At 35.7% G+C, this 17,893-nt stretch overlaps 2 protein-coding genes across 4 annotated transcripts in view; one reads left to right on the top strand and one right to left on the bottom strand.

Moving 5' to 3' along the window:
* Nucleotides 1-3,127, top strand: part of LOC136025178 (uncharacterized) — a 57,062-nt gene extending 53,935 nt beyond the window's left edge. Inside the window, exon 14 of the mRNA XM_065700950.1 lies at nt 23-3,127. Coding sequence (XP_065557022.1) covers nt 23-157 — 135 coding nt within the window. The 3' untranslated portion in view covers nt 158-3,127. The remainder of the gene's footprint in view (nt 1-22) is intronic.
* The window catches only part of LOC136025179 (uncharacterized), a 187,732-nt gene that overhangs the window by 13,314 nt on the left and 156,525 nt on the right, over nt 1-17,893 (bottom strand). The gene's annotated exons all lie outside the window — the stretch shown is intronic.

Genomic DNA, 17,893 nt, shown 5'->3' with positions numbered 1-17,893 from the left:
TCTAATTTTTCTTCTTCTATAGCCTGGTAACTCAATGAAAGGATTGAAAGCGATGGACCGCATAATTCAGTTTATGGAAAGTGCAGATATGCCTCCACCTTCGCAATGCCTTGAAGAGTCCTTCATAACTGACTGCTCCCTAGATAGTTCAGTGTAAAAACTTGGATTCTTGCCATTCAGAGCACTGCTTTTAAATAGCTTTAATTTTCTTTCGCTTTTGATGAATAATTTGTGCGACTTGATTACACATTTGTGGTAGTATTAGATCCTGCTCTACTGTTGTAAGAGTTTACGGCTGTTTCGTGATTAATGGTGAAATATTCTGTTCCTACCTTGTTTTGGCTCTTAGGGAATGGACTTTAACGTTCTAAAATACGACATTCATACAGAAAGAGAAAATATGAAAGATCGCCAATAATTTTAGTGTTCTAGAACTGATCAATATGTTTTTCATTTAATCAGAAGGGTAGTAACGTTTATGAGTCTGACAAGGAAGATTCTCCAACAGAATTTGATTTTACTGCTTTTTCTTCACTCAGACAGTATCATAAAAGATGCAGTCCACCAGCCCTATGAGGCCGTTTCTGCTGAAGGTACTGTCCTTCAGTTACTCTTGGTTCACAGGGTGCTATTTCACACTCACACAAATACCACTCGTTTCTTGAATTATGCTCAAATACATGATTTCAGTCAATCGAGCGGTAGGTGCCACTAATTCTGACAAACAGCAACCGTGCCTGTAATAAAAGAGTGACGTATGTGGTATTTACCAATGAATCTATGATGCTGCCCTAGAACTTATACGTCCTGAGTACTAAAAAAGGGAAAAAGAATAGTGTAATCCATACGATGTCCCAAAAGTCACTGCGTATTCTTGTAAAACGTATGAATTATTCATTCATTTATCCTATGTGATATATTAGCTCTGGGGAGACGACAGTAACAACTAGTAAGCGTTTTGTAGTCGCTCTTTCATGGAGGGGTTGAGAGCACCTCGGAAATTGGTAGTGACACAAGTCATTGAAGTTAAATAAATGTTTCAGTGGTTTTTATTCACTTAGCCATTTGTAAGTTTCAAATGCTTGTAGCTTTCTTCTTTGATATTCTCTCGAGGTTTAAAAGTAGCTTTCTAAAGAACTTAAAACGCCTCGATCTTACAAAAGTGCACAATGACTTACGGGCTTTGACTTTGACACAATGACTGACGACTTTGTATAATGATTTTTACTTTTGGTCGCAATATATTTGACCTAATTTTGCCGATCAAAACCTGTAAAGCAAAAAAGGAAGAAAACATCAATTTACTACATTGTTTGATTAAATTACGTCATTTATGCTGTCCTTGTTTAGAAATGAAAGTGAGTACATTTCGTTTAATTTAACTTTCTAATGCTTTGTGGTAATAATAAGTAGAATGCTAAATAATTCCAACCAGCTTTATCTAAAAATCTGGATTCGAAAATGCTTGAACATGTTAACCTTCTCCAATCTTCACTTTTACTACAGTTTTAGCTTACTGACTTCACTTTCCCCATAATTTTGCTTGCGAAAGTTGTCCGATTGTTACATAGAATGTAGAATTGTGTTGCATAAAACTGACGTTTTAAACATAGTCACGACACTTTTTCTAGTGTATGTCTGTGAAGTGCTTTTTTTCAATATTAACTGGTAGTTATAACGAATAAATCTATTATGTTGTAAAGTGTCATTAATAGTGACTTATGCATACTTTTACTTTTGTCATATTTTTTTATTGTCATAATTTTTACTCTATTTGGCGTATTTTATCATGTAGATTGCTACTTAGGTAGCCCTCTTAAGCATATAAGGCGAATTTAAATTTTTCAAGGGTTTTATGTCTACATAATTTTTGGCCTGAGGTAATTGCTTCCCAATTTAGCAGCTTATTGAAAAGATTGAACTAAATGAATAAAATAAAGAAAAGTTGCTTGAGATAGGTCTGCCGGGGCTAAGGGGCAGTATAGCAGTAGCATAAGGTATCTAAACAGCTGTAGATTTTATTACAGTAGAGAGGTACGTCTCAAAGTTTTTTATGGCTTTCGCAATATTCTGCAATAATTTCCACATAGTTGGTCTGTTTTTGCTTTTTTTTCAAATTGCTCCCTTCTTCCGTTTTATTATTTTCCTTCAAAATATGATTGGCTGTCATTTTCGGTACAGCTTCGCAACTTAAAATTGTCTTTGATAAGGATTAAGTATATTAGGGAATCACTTTTAATTTTGACGACTTAGAATTTTAAATGATTTTAACTAAACCCCTAGGTTTAAGTAAAGAGTGTTATCAAAGCTCTAATTTCATCTATGTTTTTGATAAATCACTAACGTCGGATTCTTTGAAAATGTTTTCTCCCCCTTAAAAAGAATACAGAATCCAAATATACCCGAAAATGTAACAAAAATAGTGATCTACTAGTAAATGTAGATATATTATCTAGAGCCTTATCTAGACTTAAAATAATAGTGTCTTTTTGCATCTTCGCCGAATATTATAACGTGCCTCTTTTTTTTTAACCCTAAAGTCCTCTTTTATTTTTCTCCTGGTGGTATCTTTCGAAGGGTGCACTTCCTATGACAATTAAACCAGTTCGGAATCCTAAGATTTTTTTCTACCGGGGTCATTTTTTATTTTTATAGCAGACGCTTGGATTAAGTTCTTGCGGAGGATCCTATGGCTTACCATTTTATTTTATCAGACCCTTTAGTTTTTTAAAAGTGAATTTCCGTGGATATTTTTGAACCTTTTTCAATTTCTGTCCGTGAAGGAGCTCAACCCTCATCTGAATAACTTTGGGGGTGTCTCTAGGTCTCATAGCCCTCTTCCTCTTAGTTTGGAGCCTATGTGTTCCATAGTACAATGTCTATTTATATTTTACGTTAACTTTTGGGAAATGTGTTAAATTGTAAGTATATATAGTTTGAATTTATTCGACTCTTCTCTGTAAAGCACATTCCTTGTAAATTATGTAATATATTTTTTGTCTTTGACAGAGTTTAGCACTTCAAACACCTTTTTTCCTCCTTTTTTACTCGGTGCAATGTTTTTAGCTTTTTTCTGTACTGTCTCGTGTCATATTTACAAATTTTGAAATAAATTTTGGATTCTTAAGTGCCTTTAGTTGGAGCGCTAGAGTAAACGGCAAAAAATATATTTAAAACAGTTGATTTATTTTAAAATAGCTGGAATTAATTGGATCAATTGAACTAACGATCACGTTTGGCTACCAGAAAAAAAACAAAATGTGAGAAAACACGGCTTTTGGATGTTCTTCTAGTTCCAGGTTTTCTCCTAATTCTTCGTATTTTTTGCAAGATGTGCTTGTGCACTACGTGGTGACGAAGTTTCTGGGAAATCGACCTTCATCGAGCCTTTAAAAAATAATTGCGATTTTAGAACCCTGCCATGCTACTGGGCTAAAGATTATTTAATAATGAGGAAGGTATTTGAGAAAAGTGTCTGTGATAACCAGTACTGCAGCCCAAAAATTTAGAATGAACTGATCGATATTTGTGGATAGCTCATTACTGCAGAGATTATTGTTCATGTGAAATCAGATCGTTTTTTCACCATTTTGGCAGACGAGACAACAGACATAAAAAAGCAGGAACAGATGGCTATAGAAGTTCGGTTTTCTGACAGCAAAACTTTACAGATCTGGGTTGAATTTATTGAGTTTGCTATCGTTGAAGACTTGTGAGGTGAAAGCCTCGGTCAATTTTTCTAAGTCGAATTGAGTAACTTGGTCTCGATGTGAAAATAAGGTAGACAAAAGGGTATGATGGTGCTTCAAACCTAAGCTGGCATATGTCAGGAGCTCAGGCTTTTTTACCTTTAACGAATATTCCCCGGCCTAGTCAGTTCACTGTATCACCTACTCCTTGAACTTAGTTTCATCAGACTCGAACCGGATCCTTAATATCGAACACTTTGTGAATGTTATTCGTAAAACAGTAAGTATCTTTTACTTTAGTGCTAAGCGAATCGCTGTCGAAAGTCACGATGCGATACAGATATTGAAGCAGTTAGTTTTTACAACCTTTAAGGCCCTAGAAGACAGAGACAAATAAGGATACTGTGGCATCGTTAAAAGCCAGAAGTCTTTTCAATAATTTCCGAGTTTGGACTATATATTGACCTTTATTGAGAAAGACGTTTTTCTGAATTAAACACTGAATCTGTCACACAGAGACAGGCAAACAGCCGGTCACACAAAAAGGCAGATACAGAGAGATAGAAACACACAAACACAGAGACAGGCAAACAGATGGTCACGCAAACATAGGTACAGAGAGAGAGACAGAGCAACGGAAACACACAAAGATAGACACAAAGAAAGGCAAACGGATTGTCACACATACAGGCACAGAGATAGATAGAGAGAGAGAGAGAGAGAGAAACAAACAAACAGACATAGAGATAGACAAACAGATAGTCTGAAGCTCAGGTGCAGAGAGAGAGAGACAGAAACAAACACACAAAGAAAGACAGGTAAACATACGGTCAGATGCACAGGCACAGAGAGAGCGACAGAAGCACACATACAATCCCACAGAGAGAGGCAAACAGAAGGTCAGATGCACAGGCACTCAGAGAGAGAGAGACAGAAACACACAGAGACAAGCAAACTGTGTTTGCCCCTCTGCTTGCATGTGTGCGTGGGTTTTCGAAAAAAATTCAGCCCACCTCTCTCAGGTTTTGGTAAAAGCCCTGTTAAGCTATCTCAGATTCTAGTAGACCCACTATGAATCCCGATAGCAGTACCTTACATGCAAAGCTGCATTACGAGTAAACCTTTTTGACATACCTCACACTCTTAAGGCTGCTCCTTTGTGTGAATTCTTTCATATGCATCCAAATTTGAAACCTGATTAAACCTATTTTAACATGCATTACACTTGTATTGCTTCTCAACTTTATGAATTCTTTGATGAACATGCAAATTTGAATCATGAGAAAACATTTTTTGATATACATCATACTTGTATGGCTTCTCTTTCGCGTCAATTCTTCGATGAGCATGCAAAGTTGCATTACGAGTAAACCTTTTTTGATATACCCCACACTCATAAGACTGCTTACTTGTCTGAATTGTTTCATATTTCGATTCAGCATGTGTCAATTCATGCAAATTTGAAACCTGATTAAACATTTTTTTTTTTACATACATGACGCTTGTATGACTTCTCAATTGTTTGAATTCTTTGATGAACATGCAAATTTGAATTATAAGGAAACATTTTTTGACTTTTCTTTCGCGAGAATTCTTCGATGAGGATGCAAGTTCGTATCTTGAATATTGCATTTGCTTATTTATATCTTATTTTCAAGAAAAAATACATATTGAACAACACCATCACATATTTTCCTGATAACCTTTCTCTGTGTACCTATGTATGTGATTTTAAGACATGAAAAATAAACCAAAAAAATTTTTAAGTTTAAAAAGAACCAAATCATAAAAAAAATGTCACAACAAATATTATTTTTCTAATGTAAAAAACCACGACTAACATATGTATCTCATCTTCGTTTCGTATTTCGAAAATATCAAAAGTGAATTTCTTTTATTATAAGTATATTTAATGACATTTTAAGGTATGAAAAAAAAAAGTTGAACAAATTTTAAAGTCCCAAAACAAAGTTGAAAATTTTTAAGTTAAAAAAATACTAAGTAAAAAAAAAAGAAAAAATGTCACTACAAACATTATTTTTCTAATATATATATATATATATATATATATATATATATATATATATATATATATATATATATATATATATATATATATATATATATATATATATATATATATATATATATATATATATCATCTTCGTTTTATATTTCAAAAATATTACAAGTGAATTTCTTTTGTTCTAAGTATATTAAATTTCATTTTAAGACATGGAAAAGAAGTTGAAAAAATTCCTAAGTCCCCCCCTAAAAAAGTTGAAACACTTTCTAAGTTGAAAAAAATAAAGTTAAAAAAATAATTTTAACTTCAAAAAGGGGGGAGGCAAAATTGGATAAGGTGTATTGGGGGCCCTTGGAGGTGGGGCATGGACCATAAGTTCCCTCGAAAAAAATGCCTTAATAAATGATTCACACAGGTATTGGGGACAAAAGTTCGCCAGTTCTCCAAACAGTTTACAATTTATTCATAGAATTGTCATATTTAAATGATGCGCTCATAGGAGTATTGTCAAATGAGGTGTTCTGCTCATTTCCATAGGAAATCTTTAGAGCTTCAGGCGTGCTGGCAGGCTCTGGAACCCCTATGTTACTCTCTTTGGAGAGAGAAGGGAGTCCTGACTCTCAAAATGCTCCTCTCTCTCTTTGTCACTGTTTCTTGTCTTTAAACAAGATAAGTGACTAGGCTGACATTTTATTTAACACCTGCAATTGAAAAAAATGAACAATCTCCTTTTGTATTGAGTTTGTTGTTGCCTTAAGAAATTTGTTACGGCCCCTTTTTGTCTTACTTTGCGAAAAGATATTCCTAAATAATTTTTCTTTTTATTGTCCTGTAGATAGTAAAAAACATTTGTCATTTGAAGTGTATCACGACTTCCTTGGTGATGAGCGATTCTTTTTCGGATGATTGGCCCCCAACAACTCCCGGCGGAAGGTAGAAAATTAAGAGATCGGTACCTGCATCACGCAGATCACTGCTCAATATATAAAAGACGAAAAGTTCCTTGGTAATTAACAACTAATCTTTAGAAATCTTAACAAAGCCTGCAGTTAACTTGTATCTTTATTTTCTAATTGGATACAAAAATCGTCCTATAAATTCCATAACAAAACTCGAAGGATGGACTTGAAAGTTGTTCAGTTTCAATTTACTTTAATCAGGACCAAGTCCGGTACAATCAGAATCTGTGCTGTAGTGTGATGGTTTAACGGGGAAAGTTTTTTTATCTCAATATTTTTGTGTGACACTGTAATGCACCAAAATTGACAACCAAAGAAATAAACATTAGTGATTTGTTAATATGGCTGATTCTTTTACTATAGATTCAAGGAATATAACTACCGTTTCTTCTGGACCAAACTTTTTCAGAATAAGTTATGCGGTATGTGCAGTAGTAATAATTGAAGTCATAACATTTATCTCTGTCAGTAAGACTTCTACTCTAATCAAATATTCAAGGCTTGATAAAACCGTAATAAAATATATTAGATATCTTTTAATATGTGCAGTTGTCTCTAATGTTATATATACGATTCACTATTTAGCGGGAATATTTCATGTAGACTGTCAAATTGTTTCGTTTTTCGGTCAATTAGGGGCAAGAATTACATACACAGTTCACACAATTTCTATAGGCATACTAGCAATAACGAAATTTTTTGTCGAAAAGAAAACCTGGTTGTACCATGTAATTATCTGCATATTGGCTCTCCTGTCGGCCCTGCCCGGCTGGATCAATATTTTTTCACCAAAAAAACATATACTTTTTTGTATTTGTATCGGAATCACTGATGGTTGTATTGAAATTCCATCAATAAGAAAATTGTTTTTTCTTATCGGAGTGTCTATCTTTTTCTATCTAATTCTAGCTTACTATCTTATTTTTCTTGATAACCGTCACCATTATAGGTTAAGACTAAGGAGCGATCAAAAATTATATTTGGGGCTAACTTTTTTCCCTGTTTGCCTCTATGGAGTTTTCGATGTTTTTCAACGGCCATTAATAGTTCACATATTTGAGGGGTTTGGTGTAACTGGACTTAAAGATAAATTTGATTTCATTATCCCTTTTCAGTATTTTGTCGGCTCCTTGAGTTTTCCACTGTTTTTCCTTTTTCATAACCGGCATTTACTGAAGCATCCTGCTCCAGCAAACAGAGTATATCCGATAATTACATGATGTTTCGACTTATTTAAAAAATTAAAGACTTATTTTAAAAATTAAAAATGCAGAAATAAAACCCAAAATAAAACCTGTTTTCTTCTATCTAGGGAATTGTTTAAATTGAATTGGTTTAGAATGCAATGGATGATAAGGTATGCGCTCTGGCTTAAAATAGTAGTATTTATGGTTAGAAAGGCCTTTTTTGATTTTTTTTTTTTTTTTTACCGCCCCTTGAAACATAAGAGAGGATAAAATCCTCTTTAACGGGAGCATAATTTACTAAGAAGTGAGGATGGGAAAGGCAACTGCTCCTACAAGATCTGCCTCCATCCTAGACCCTAGTTCGCCCCCGAGCTGAAATCTTGTTTCTCCAAAAAGCGTGTCAAAACTAGGATAAGCCTGCATAATTTAAGTATCCACAAAAACGGTTCAGTTTTCTTGAATGTATCTTCACCTTATATAACTATATGGCTCATTTTTTAGTCTTCTTGGGAGAAGACTTGATTTGGGAGAATTGGCTCCAACATTATAACACCCCCCCCAGGATTCGGACGGAATTGCGCAACTGCTCTTATGAAATCGCATAAAGTGTGGCTGCCACCTGTCTTCAACTGAAGTGACCATCAGTATAACAAAGATAAAATTAGATTGTGGCTTAAGCTCCCGTCACGCTTCTGCAACTATTGAAAACCGGGATAAGCAGCCAAAACCAAAAATTGTTCCACAAGGAAATATTTTAATTTCTCCTGTTTTGCCAAGGCAAAACACAAAACTGTAAAAACAGTTTTGTGTCAAAACTGAGTGCCTATTTATTTGAAACCGGTGTTTCATAAACAATGTTGATACCTTGAATATGACCATACTGACAGAACCCGACCATATTTAATTCCCATTTTAGATCTAGTAATTTTACTTAGAATTAATTTTCCTTTTTTTTTCGTAGCAAAATATTTATATTAAGAATTATCCTTAAAGTCTTAATATTTTTCAATTTGTTAAAGTTGCAAAAGTAAAATCACTTAAAATGTATTTTGTTTTCAGCTGTGAGAGGTGTCAGTCCTACTCAACTTGGTTTCTGCTCGTTTTGAGTTTAAATTGATTATTTATTGTAATTTCTGTTTGTAATTGGTCTCATTTATTTATTGATGGTAATTTGTGGTAGTTTTATGCATGAAAAATTATTCGACTTTATTTCTACTCATTTTTGGTTTAATTTTTTCTATTCTCTTTACTTTTCTTTAAAAAGATTTATCTTGTAGAAAAATGTTTATTAAATAAATTTCTGTTCGTTTTTATTGACATTTGGTTTTCTTTTCTATAAAAATCCATAGCTTAACCTGCTATTTTTATGTTGAAGAAAATTCTTGTTAACATATACCCTTTTGAAAATTTGGATACATACAGTTCTGTTTAATTTAATTTTAAAATTACTCCAGTTTTCCTGGAAAATAAAACTTAAATTCATTCCCAAAATATTGTATCCATGCTCCAGTTTTCCCGGAAAATAAAATTTAAAATCATTCCCAAAATATTGTATCCATGCTATTTTGACAACGTAGATGTACTTAACTCGTTTGATTTGCTTCAAATGTAAGAGCAGATTGAAGAGCCCTGAAAGTTTCATCTTTATACCGTCAGTGGTTCTTGAGATCTTGCTGAGGCGTATTATTGGCGACCAGCATACACGTAGTGCCTTTTGATTTAGTTTTAAGCAGAAGCAATAGCAAGAGCAACAAGAGTAGCATTAGTGATTGCAGTAGCAGTATTATTAGTAAGCAATAATGGTATTCACATTGTGCCTTTTTGGTCTTGTGCAACATCCTCTCCTTATGCCCTGATAGTTTCAACTTAATACTTTTAACCGTCTCATGATACATCCTGTTGATAATCTGCAAGAATATAATGTGTTTTGGTTTAGTCGAACATCCCCCACGACAGTCTTCGAAAATTCCATATTAATATCACTAGTCTTAATAATATTATTGCTAATAGCAGCAGTCATACTACTGCAACTACTAGTAGTAGTAGTGTGCATATGTAGGGTTTTTATTAATTCAAAATATCCCCGGCACACTATGAAAGTTTTAACCTAATTCTAAGCTGTTCGTGGTATGCAGCTGATACGGCCATTTGACTGCCTCCATAAATACAGCTTGTTACAATTTAATTTTATGTACCAACTACCCCCCCCCCCCCAGATTTTCTGAAAACATCTCCTTAATTCCTTAGCCTTACTAGTAGCATTGGCAGTAGTTGTAGAAATAGTAGGAGCAGTTTACACATAACAGCTTTCGGTTGGTTCAAAATCTCCCTTAATATGCAATGAAAGTTTCTTCTAAGCTTTTCCCTAGATTTACTTGCTACGGCCTTTTAATAACCTGTATCCAAATAGGGTGTTTCAATTTAGTTCACTTTCCTTTTCAACATTCCCTGAAAGTTTCACTGTAAGAACCTTAGCTCCAGTTGCACTATTATTAGTTGCCTTAGCAGTTGTAGCAACAGTAGTATTCACATTTTGTACTTTGCCTAGTTCAAGTCGCCCTGAAGCTGCAGCAGTAGCAGTTGTATTAGTAGTAGCTGATTATATACTGCTTTTCAATTATCTACTGGTCACAAGTTTTATGTGTATTTGAGACTTACCCGCAAAATGCTGTATTTCTTTACAAATATTGCTGAAAACTGACTTTGTACTTTTTTAACACCCCCCTGAAGTTTTAGCAGTAGCAGTTGTATTAGCAGTAGTAGTTGTAGTAACAATAGTATTCATATTTTGTGCTTTGCCTAGTTTAACATCCCCTTGAACATGTCCTGAAAGTTTTAACTTAATACACTAGACTATTCCTAGGATACTACTCATACGCGCTGTTGACAACCTGCTTGTACAGAGTTTTATGTAATTTAGTTCAACATCACCTAAACATCCCAGAGAGTTTCAACTTTCTACCCTTAGCCACAGTAGCTGTAGTCGTAGCAGTAATAACATTAGTAACAGTAGTTATATTATTAGTAATATATACAGAATGCCTTCTGGTTAGTTCAATATCACTCTCAACGCCCTGGAAGACTCCAGGCTTCTCCTGAGAAAGTAATCATACATCCTTTTAGCAACCTGGCTAAAAAACGAGGTTATACAAGTTCGGCCTACTTTCGTCCAAAAGGGATTGATTTTCTAAAAGCTTCAGTTATTTATCATAACCTTGTGCTTTCTTTTCAATTAGATTCATTTTTTATTTCAATGGATGTCAGGTCACAAACGAATAGCTGTACATCCCTATTACGTTTAGCCTGTTGTTTTTCTAACCTATCTTGCCTGCCTACGATCTTTCTTCCCGCGCTTGCCTTTCTTATTCTTAGACTCCTGTTTGCCATCCATAACTAATGGTATCAACAAATGAAATCAAAGTAATGCTCGCCTCTCATTACCCACGAAGCTCAATCATGAATTAATGCTGCTGTTATTAGGGCGCGACTGAAACCTTAATACTAGAGAATATTTCAGTGTAGATACCAAGCCAAAATTATTTGATAGTTTATTGCTATAATTATTCACTTGCTAAATTCAACCTTACGCAATAGCGGGACTGGTTAGACAATTTTACTCATTGAATGTCTGAACTGAACTGAATTGATAGTAGATCATATCTTTGATAATGATGCCAAAATTTGAGTTTATCGTCCCTATCACTATAATAATTTTGTCGGGAGCCTTTCTTTCTTTTGAGGACAACGCGTATGCTGCGTATTTCAGAATTTTGCTGAATGTTTTCCGTCTGAATCCCTCCGGATCTCAAGTATTCTGAGATAGAGCCAAAGCAAGGGCTTGACTAGAATTTTTTTGGGGGGAGGAGCATAAATCTTCACAAAATATATACAAAATTAGTTTAAATTTATTTTTACTAGTTTTTTTACGGGTCTTACAAAAATTTTAGGAGGGAGGTTTCAAACCCAGTACCCTCCCTGGATAGGACCTTGAATAACTGTAGTTATTAGCCCAATTGTATCAACTGGAGGAGGCTTGTGATATTCCGTAGAGACTTCTAGCTGGTTGGCATATGGAGGACACTATGTTTGGAACATATATAACGCTTATACTTGGATACCGGATGATAAATTCATTAGTTAGTGTTCTTCAAATCAAGTTTGTGTTTAGTGTTAATAGTGCTAGTAAGCTTCTAGTGTTATCGTTTTTTTTTTTTTTTACCAACCATATAGTAAAAATCAAACTCTTCATACAGATTCCTGATTTGCAAAAACAATTGTTGATTGACTAAGATATTTGAACCTGTCATCACATTGATCTCTTTTTATTTTCATTTCCAAACTTATGTCTGTTTGGAATTTCAGGAGTTTTTCACCTCAGTGATTCCATGAGAAGCTAGGAAAATGTGGCAAAGGTAGCAAAATTCTTACATCTGTCTATTTTGCCTGCTTGTGTCAACTCAAAGAGCATTCTTTTCACAAAAGAGCGATCGAGCGCCAATTGAACTTTCGCTAGGAGAAATAAGTGAAAGGCTCATAGGAGCTATTTCATTTATCATAATTTGTTATAAATAATTTATTATTTTAATAATTTACTATTGTAATATTTATTATACAAATTCCATTCTGAATTTATGCAAGCATTTCTTACCTTTTAGGTATATTAGAAATAACAAAGTTATTTTGCTTTTTGATAAATTTTTTAACTCCGCCTGTTAAACAGCCAGTCCCAAGCCTGGAAGAAGGAGGAGGGTTGGTCGGAGGGCTAGTAACCCACCATCGTAAAACTGATTACTCAAGAAACAGCAATAGATAGCCTCGGATTGACTTCTTCTTTGATGATGACTAACGCACGCCCCCGGACAGGATTTTTGAAAACGACCGAGTGTTTTCGTATTGGATACTGGAATGTTAGAACAGTTAATCAAGAAACACAACCAGGAAAACTCAACAGTGTTATGAGGACCCTTGATAAGTTCCGTATTGACATTGCTGGACTCTCTGAGACCAGACTTACCGGTTTTGGTACTTTGAATAGTGAAACATACCATATTTTGTATTCTGGACTTGAAACTAGAAAAGAGGCAGGTGTTGGAATGGCATTAAGTAGTCGGGCCAAAAAATGCCTAGTGGACTGGGAACCTATTAACGAGCGAATCCTTCGTGCTCGCTTTGCCACTTCTCAGGCCAAATTGACAGTTATTGTTGTGTATGCCCCAACCAATGATACCGTTGATCAGACCAAGGATGATTTTTATCGCGTGTTGTCAAATGTTGTTGCTAAAGCGCATCGGCATGATATTGTGACTTTGTGTGGGGAATTTAACGCTAAAGTTGGAAGTGATGCCTCCTATGCCCCAGCTATCCTTGGTAGGCATGGACTGGGGGAAATAAGTGATAATGGCGTACGTTTAATTGACTTTTGTGTGACTCATGAACTTATCGTCGGCGCATCATGGTTCCCTCATAAGCAAATACATAAATATACTTGGAACTCGCCTGATGGTGTAACAAGAAATGAAATAGACCATATTTTAATTGCCAAGCACAGGCGACGTTGTTTAGAGGATGTTAGGACCTTTCGAGGTGCCGACTGCTATTCCGACCATCAACTTGTTGTTGCTAAGTTTAAGCTGAAACTGAAAAATGTCATAAAGCCCCAGTGGTCAGTAAAAAGGTTTAATGTAAGAAAGCTGCAGGACCCTTATGTATTACAAAAGTATACATCTACTTTGTCAAATAAATTTTCCATGCTAAGGGACGAGTTGTCAATTGATAATCAATGGGAAAAGATCGTCGAGTCCCTGAAAGAAGTGGCACAAGAAGTTGTGGGATATAGCAGGAAGAAGAAAGAGCAGTGGATATCTGAAAGTACCTGGGATATCATTGATCAAAGGGCAGAAGCCAAAATTCTCGTAGATAGACGTGAGAATAATAGGACATGCACTAGAGAATATCTTGATGATTTAAAAGCGCAGTATAAGCGTCTCAATAAAAAAGTCAAAACACGGACAAGGAATGATAAGAGGGTGTTCCTCGAAACTATGTCTGATCAGGCTGAAGTAGCCGCCAGGCGAGGAGATAGTCGTACTGTGTACGCTATAACGAAGGAGCTTGCGGGTATTTCGAAGGCTTCTTCAACCCAAGTTGAAAACATAGAAGGCATCTTATTAACCCAGACGGATGACATAAACCGAAGTTGTACGGAACATTTCACCGAGGTATTAAATCAGGTGCCTCCCACGACCTTTTTAAATATCCCTGAAGAAGCACTGTTTGATCTTGGAATATATTCCGGACCTCTCTTGCTGAGTGAAGTAAAAGATGCTCTAATGACTTTGAAAAACGGAAAGGCAGCCGGTAACAATGGCATACCCCCAGAACTGTTGAAATGTGGTAGAAGCACCCTAGCAGTGCCCATGTTTGAACTTTTGTCACGTATTTGGGAAGATGAAAAAGTCCCGAGTGAATGGTCAAAGGCAGTAATTGTAAAACTCTTCAAAAAAGGACAAAAGACTAAATGTGACAACTGGAGAGGCATCGCTTTACAATCAGTAGGCAGCAAGGTTTTGTGTCAAATTATTCTCAGTAGAATTCAAAGTAAAGTGGAGAAAGTTCTGAGAGATGAACAACATGGATTCCGCCAAAACAGATCGTGTTGTGACCTAATATTAAGCCTGAGAATCCTGCTCGAAGAATCTAACGAATGGCAGGTTCAATTACTCTTAGTATTTATTGACTTTCTCAAGGCCTTCGACTCGATACACCGCGAGACCATGTGGAAAATCTTAATACATTACGGGATCCCGATTAAAATTGTAAATATAATTAAAGCGCTTTACCTTGATATTAAGTGTGCAGTACAAACCGAGGGTGGCCTAACGGACTGGTTTACCGTTCAGTCGGGTGTAAGGCAGGGCTGCAATCTATCGCCACTGTTATTTGCCATAGTCATAGATTTTGTGCTCCGTGGATGTAGCTTCAGTGGGGGTCTACAATTAAACCCACTAAGAACCCTCCATGATGGTGTTTTTGCGGACGACATTGCACTCTTCGCTCACGAATCAGAAGATATACATTTGCGTGTGGCAAATGCTGTTGGACTCTCCATAAACGCTAACAAGACTAAATCAATGTCAAATGCAGTCATTCCTGACTTAGCTGAGGGACTTTTGGTCAACAATGAGGAAATTGAAGTAGTGAGAGAGTTCAAATATCTAGGCAGCATTCTTACGCAAGATGTCAATCCTGAAAGAGAAATTTTGTGCCGAATAGCATTGGCTGGCTCTGCCTTCAATGGTCTCAGAAATGTTTGGAGAAACAGTAAATATTCCCAGAAGCTAAAACTCAGAATTTATAATAGCAATGGCCTCTCCGTCCTTACATATGGTTGTGAAACTTGGAGTATCACTGCGCAACTAGGAAAACGACTATGGGCATTCGATAATAACTGTCTAAGATATATTTTGAATATACATTGGACTGAGAGAATAAGAAATGATGAGATTTATACCATAACAAATCATACCCCCATCCTTGATATCATTAGAAAGCGACGATGGATGTATTGGGGGCACATGGTGCGAATGGGTGATGGAAGGCTACCTCATGACATATGGTGTTGGATACCCCCCGGCCTCCGCAAGTCAGGGAGACCCAAAATGACAGTTGGCAGGATGTTAGAGAAGGAGGCGAAGCTGGTGAGGTCTTCGATGGAGGAGCTTTGGTCGAAGGCTCAGGACAGGTCGTCGTGGCGAACCACTGTTGCTGCCTTATGCGCCCTCAGGCGTGGGAGGACCTAAGTCCTAAGTCATAAGTCTAAGTTGCCGTGTACAATTTGAAGGTGGCTACATTCACTTATATAATATGATACTAAAAATGGTACGCATAAAGCTAATACTAAAGCTCGTCCTACATAATACGGTACTCTTGTTTTGGAGGCAAACTCCTCCAAAGCAGGAAGATTAGGCATGTTTTCAAATTAAAAACTGTTTAAAGTGATCAAATATCATTATAAAATTTTAATGAAAAAACTTAAATAATTATTATTAGTTCTTGTAATATCTTGCTCTCTAATAAGGCATATGTGCTTAGTTTTTGCATATATCAGTACCTAATTCTATAGTATGGTGTATTTGGCCACTAATGACCGCACATGTTATTACTGGCCAAATACAGCCACTATTTGACCTTTGGAAAGGGGGAACGTCCCTAAAAGGTCAAGTGATCTTCATGAAAAAAGTGCCATCAGATTTACATGTTAGAGAACCCATAGTTTTCAAGTTCCTGTTTCGTTTATTTTTTTTATTGGGAAGGGGTGATCGAACCAAACTAATGGTTTAGAAGATTGGGAGGGTACCTTTTCGAATCAAAATTAAAAGATCTAGTGTTCTTTTTAAGTGACCAAAAAAATGGAGGGCAACTTACGCCTCTCCAGCGCCGCTTTTTTCCCCAAGACACTTGATCAAAGCTTTAATATAGCCAATAGATCTAGCATAGTTAAAAGGTCCCATAGCTGTGCTTCTTGGGATGACTTGATCCCTTACAGCCTCTGGGGTAATTTGAGTATTTTTCACATATTGTATTTCTTATTGGGAAATATGGGAAAAATTTTTGGGGGAGGTAATTTTCTAAGGGAAAAATTTTCTTCGGGAAGGAAAGTTTTCAGTGGCAATTCTCCCGGGTAAATTTTACATGCGGGATGGGAATTTCCAGAAACGGTTTGAAAAGCAGGAAATAAATGGAAAAAACTTTTTTAAACGAAAGTAAAGAGCAATATTAAAACTTAACACGAACAGAAATTATTCGGTAAGGGGGGGGTCTCCTCTTCCTCCTCCGACGCTCTATGCACTAACGTTTGGTTTGTACCCCAATTTTGTATCTCAGTTGTGAAAAATATTAAATTTGAAGGATAAGTATTTTTTGAAGAACTTCAAGGCTTTAGCATAAAGAACGAGTAATGATGATCAGTTAGTCCCCCTCCTATACGGAATAATTTCTATTCGTTTCAAATTCTAAAGTTGCTCCTTACTTTTAGGTGAAGTAATTTTTTTTTTATTGCTGGCTGGCACAAGGGTATACAAAATAAATAAACCAATCCTCCAGAAATCATTAAACTAGAGATAAAATCACTAAAAGCAAAAATATATAGATTTGTCTTAATTTTAATTGCTTATTTGTCTTAATTATTTCATGGGTTGATTCAGCATGTGTCAATTCATGCAAACGTGATACCTGATTAAACATTTTTTTACATACCTCACGCTTGTACGACTTCTCAATTGTTTGAATTCTTTGATGAACATACAAATTTGGATCATGAGAAAAATATTTGTTGATATACATCAAACTTGTATGGCTTTTCTTTCGTGTCAACTCTTCGATGAGCATGCAACGTTGCATTGCAAAGTTGCATTGAGCATGCAAAGTTGACTGCTCAATTGTTTGAATTCTTTGATGAACATGCAAATTTGGACTATGAGAAAAAGATTTGTTGATATACATCAAACTTGTATGGCTTTTCTTTCGTGTCAACTGTTCGTTGAGCATGCAACGTTGCATTGCAAAGATGCATTGAGCATCCAAAGTTGACTGCTCAATTGTTTGAATTCTTTGCTGAACAGGCAAATTTGAATTATGAGAAAAAGATTTGTTTATATACATCAAACTTGTATGGCTTTTTTTTCGTGTCAACTCTTCGATGAGCATGCAACGTTGCATTGCAAAGTTGCATTGAGCATGCAAAGTTGACTGCTCAATTGTTTGAATTCTTTGATGAACATGCAAATTTGGATTATGAGAAAAAGATTTGTTTATACACATCAAACTTGTATGGCTTTTCTTCCGTGTCAACTCTTCGATGAGCATGCAACGTTGCATTGCAAAGTTGCATTGAGCATGCAAAGTTGACTGCTCAATTGTTTGAATTCTTTGATGAACATGCAAATTTGGATTATGAGAAAAAGATTTGTTTATATACATCAAACTTGTATGGCTTTTCTTTCGTGTCAACTCTTCGATGAGCGTGCAACGTTG

This window comes from Artemia franciscana, chromosome 3 (genome assembly GCF_032884065.1).
Source record: "Artemia franciscana chromosome 3, ASM3288406v1, whole genome shotgun sequence".
In the NCBI taxonomy this organism is placed as follows: domain Eukaryota; kingdom Metazoa; phylum Arthropoda; class Branchiopoda; order Anostraca; family Artemiidae; genus Artemia; species Artemia franciscana.
Note: the sequence above shows the minus strand (reverse complement) of the source record. Positions and strands in the feature narration are given on the sequence as shown.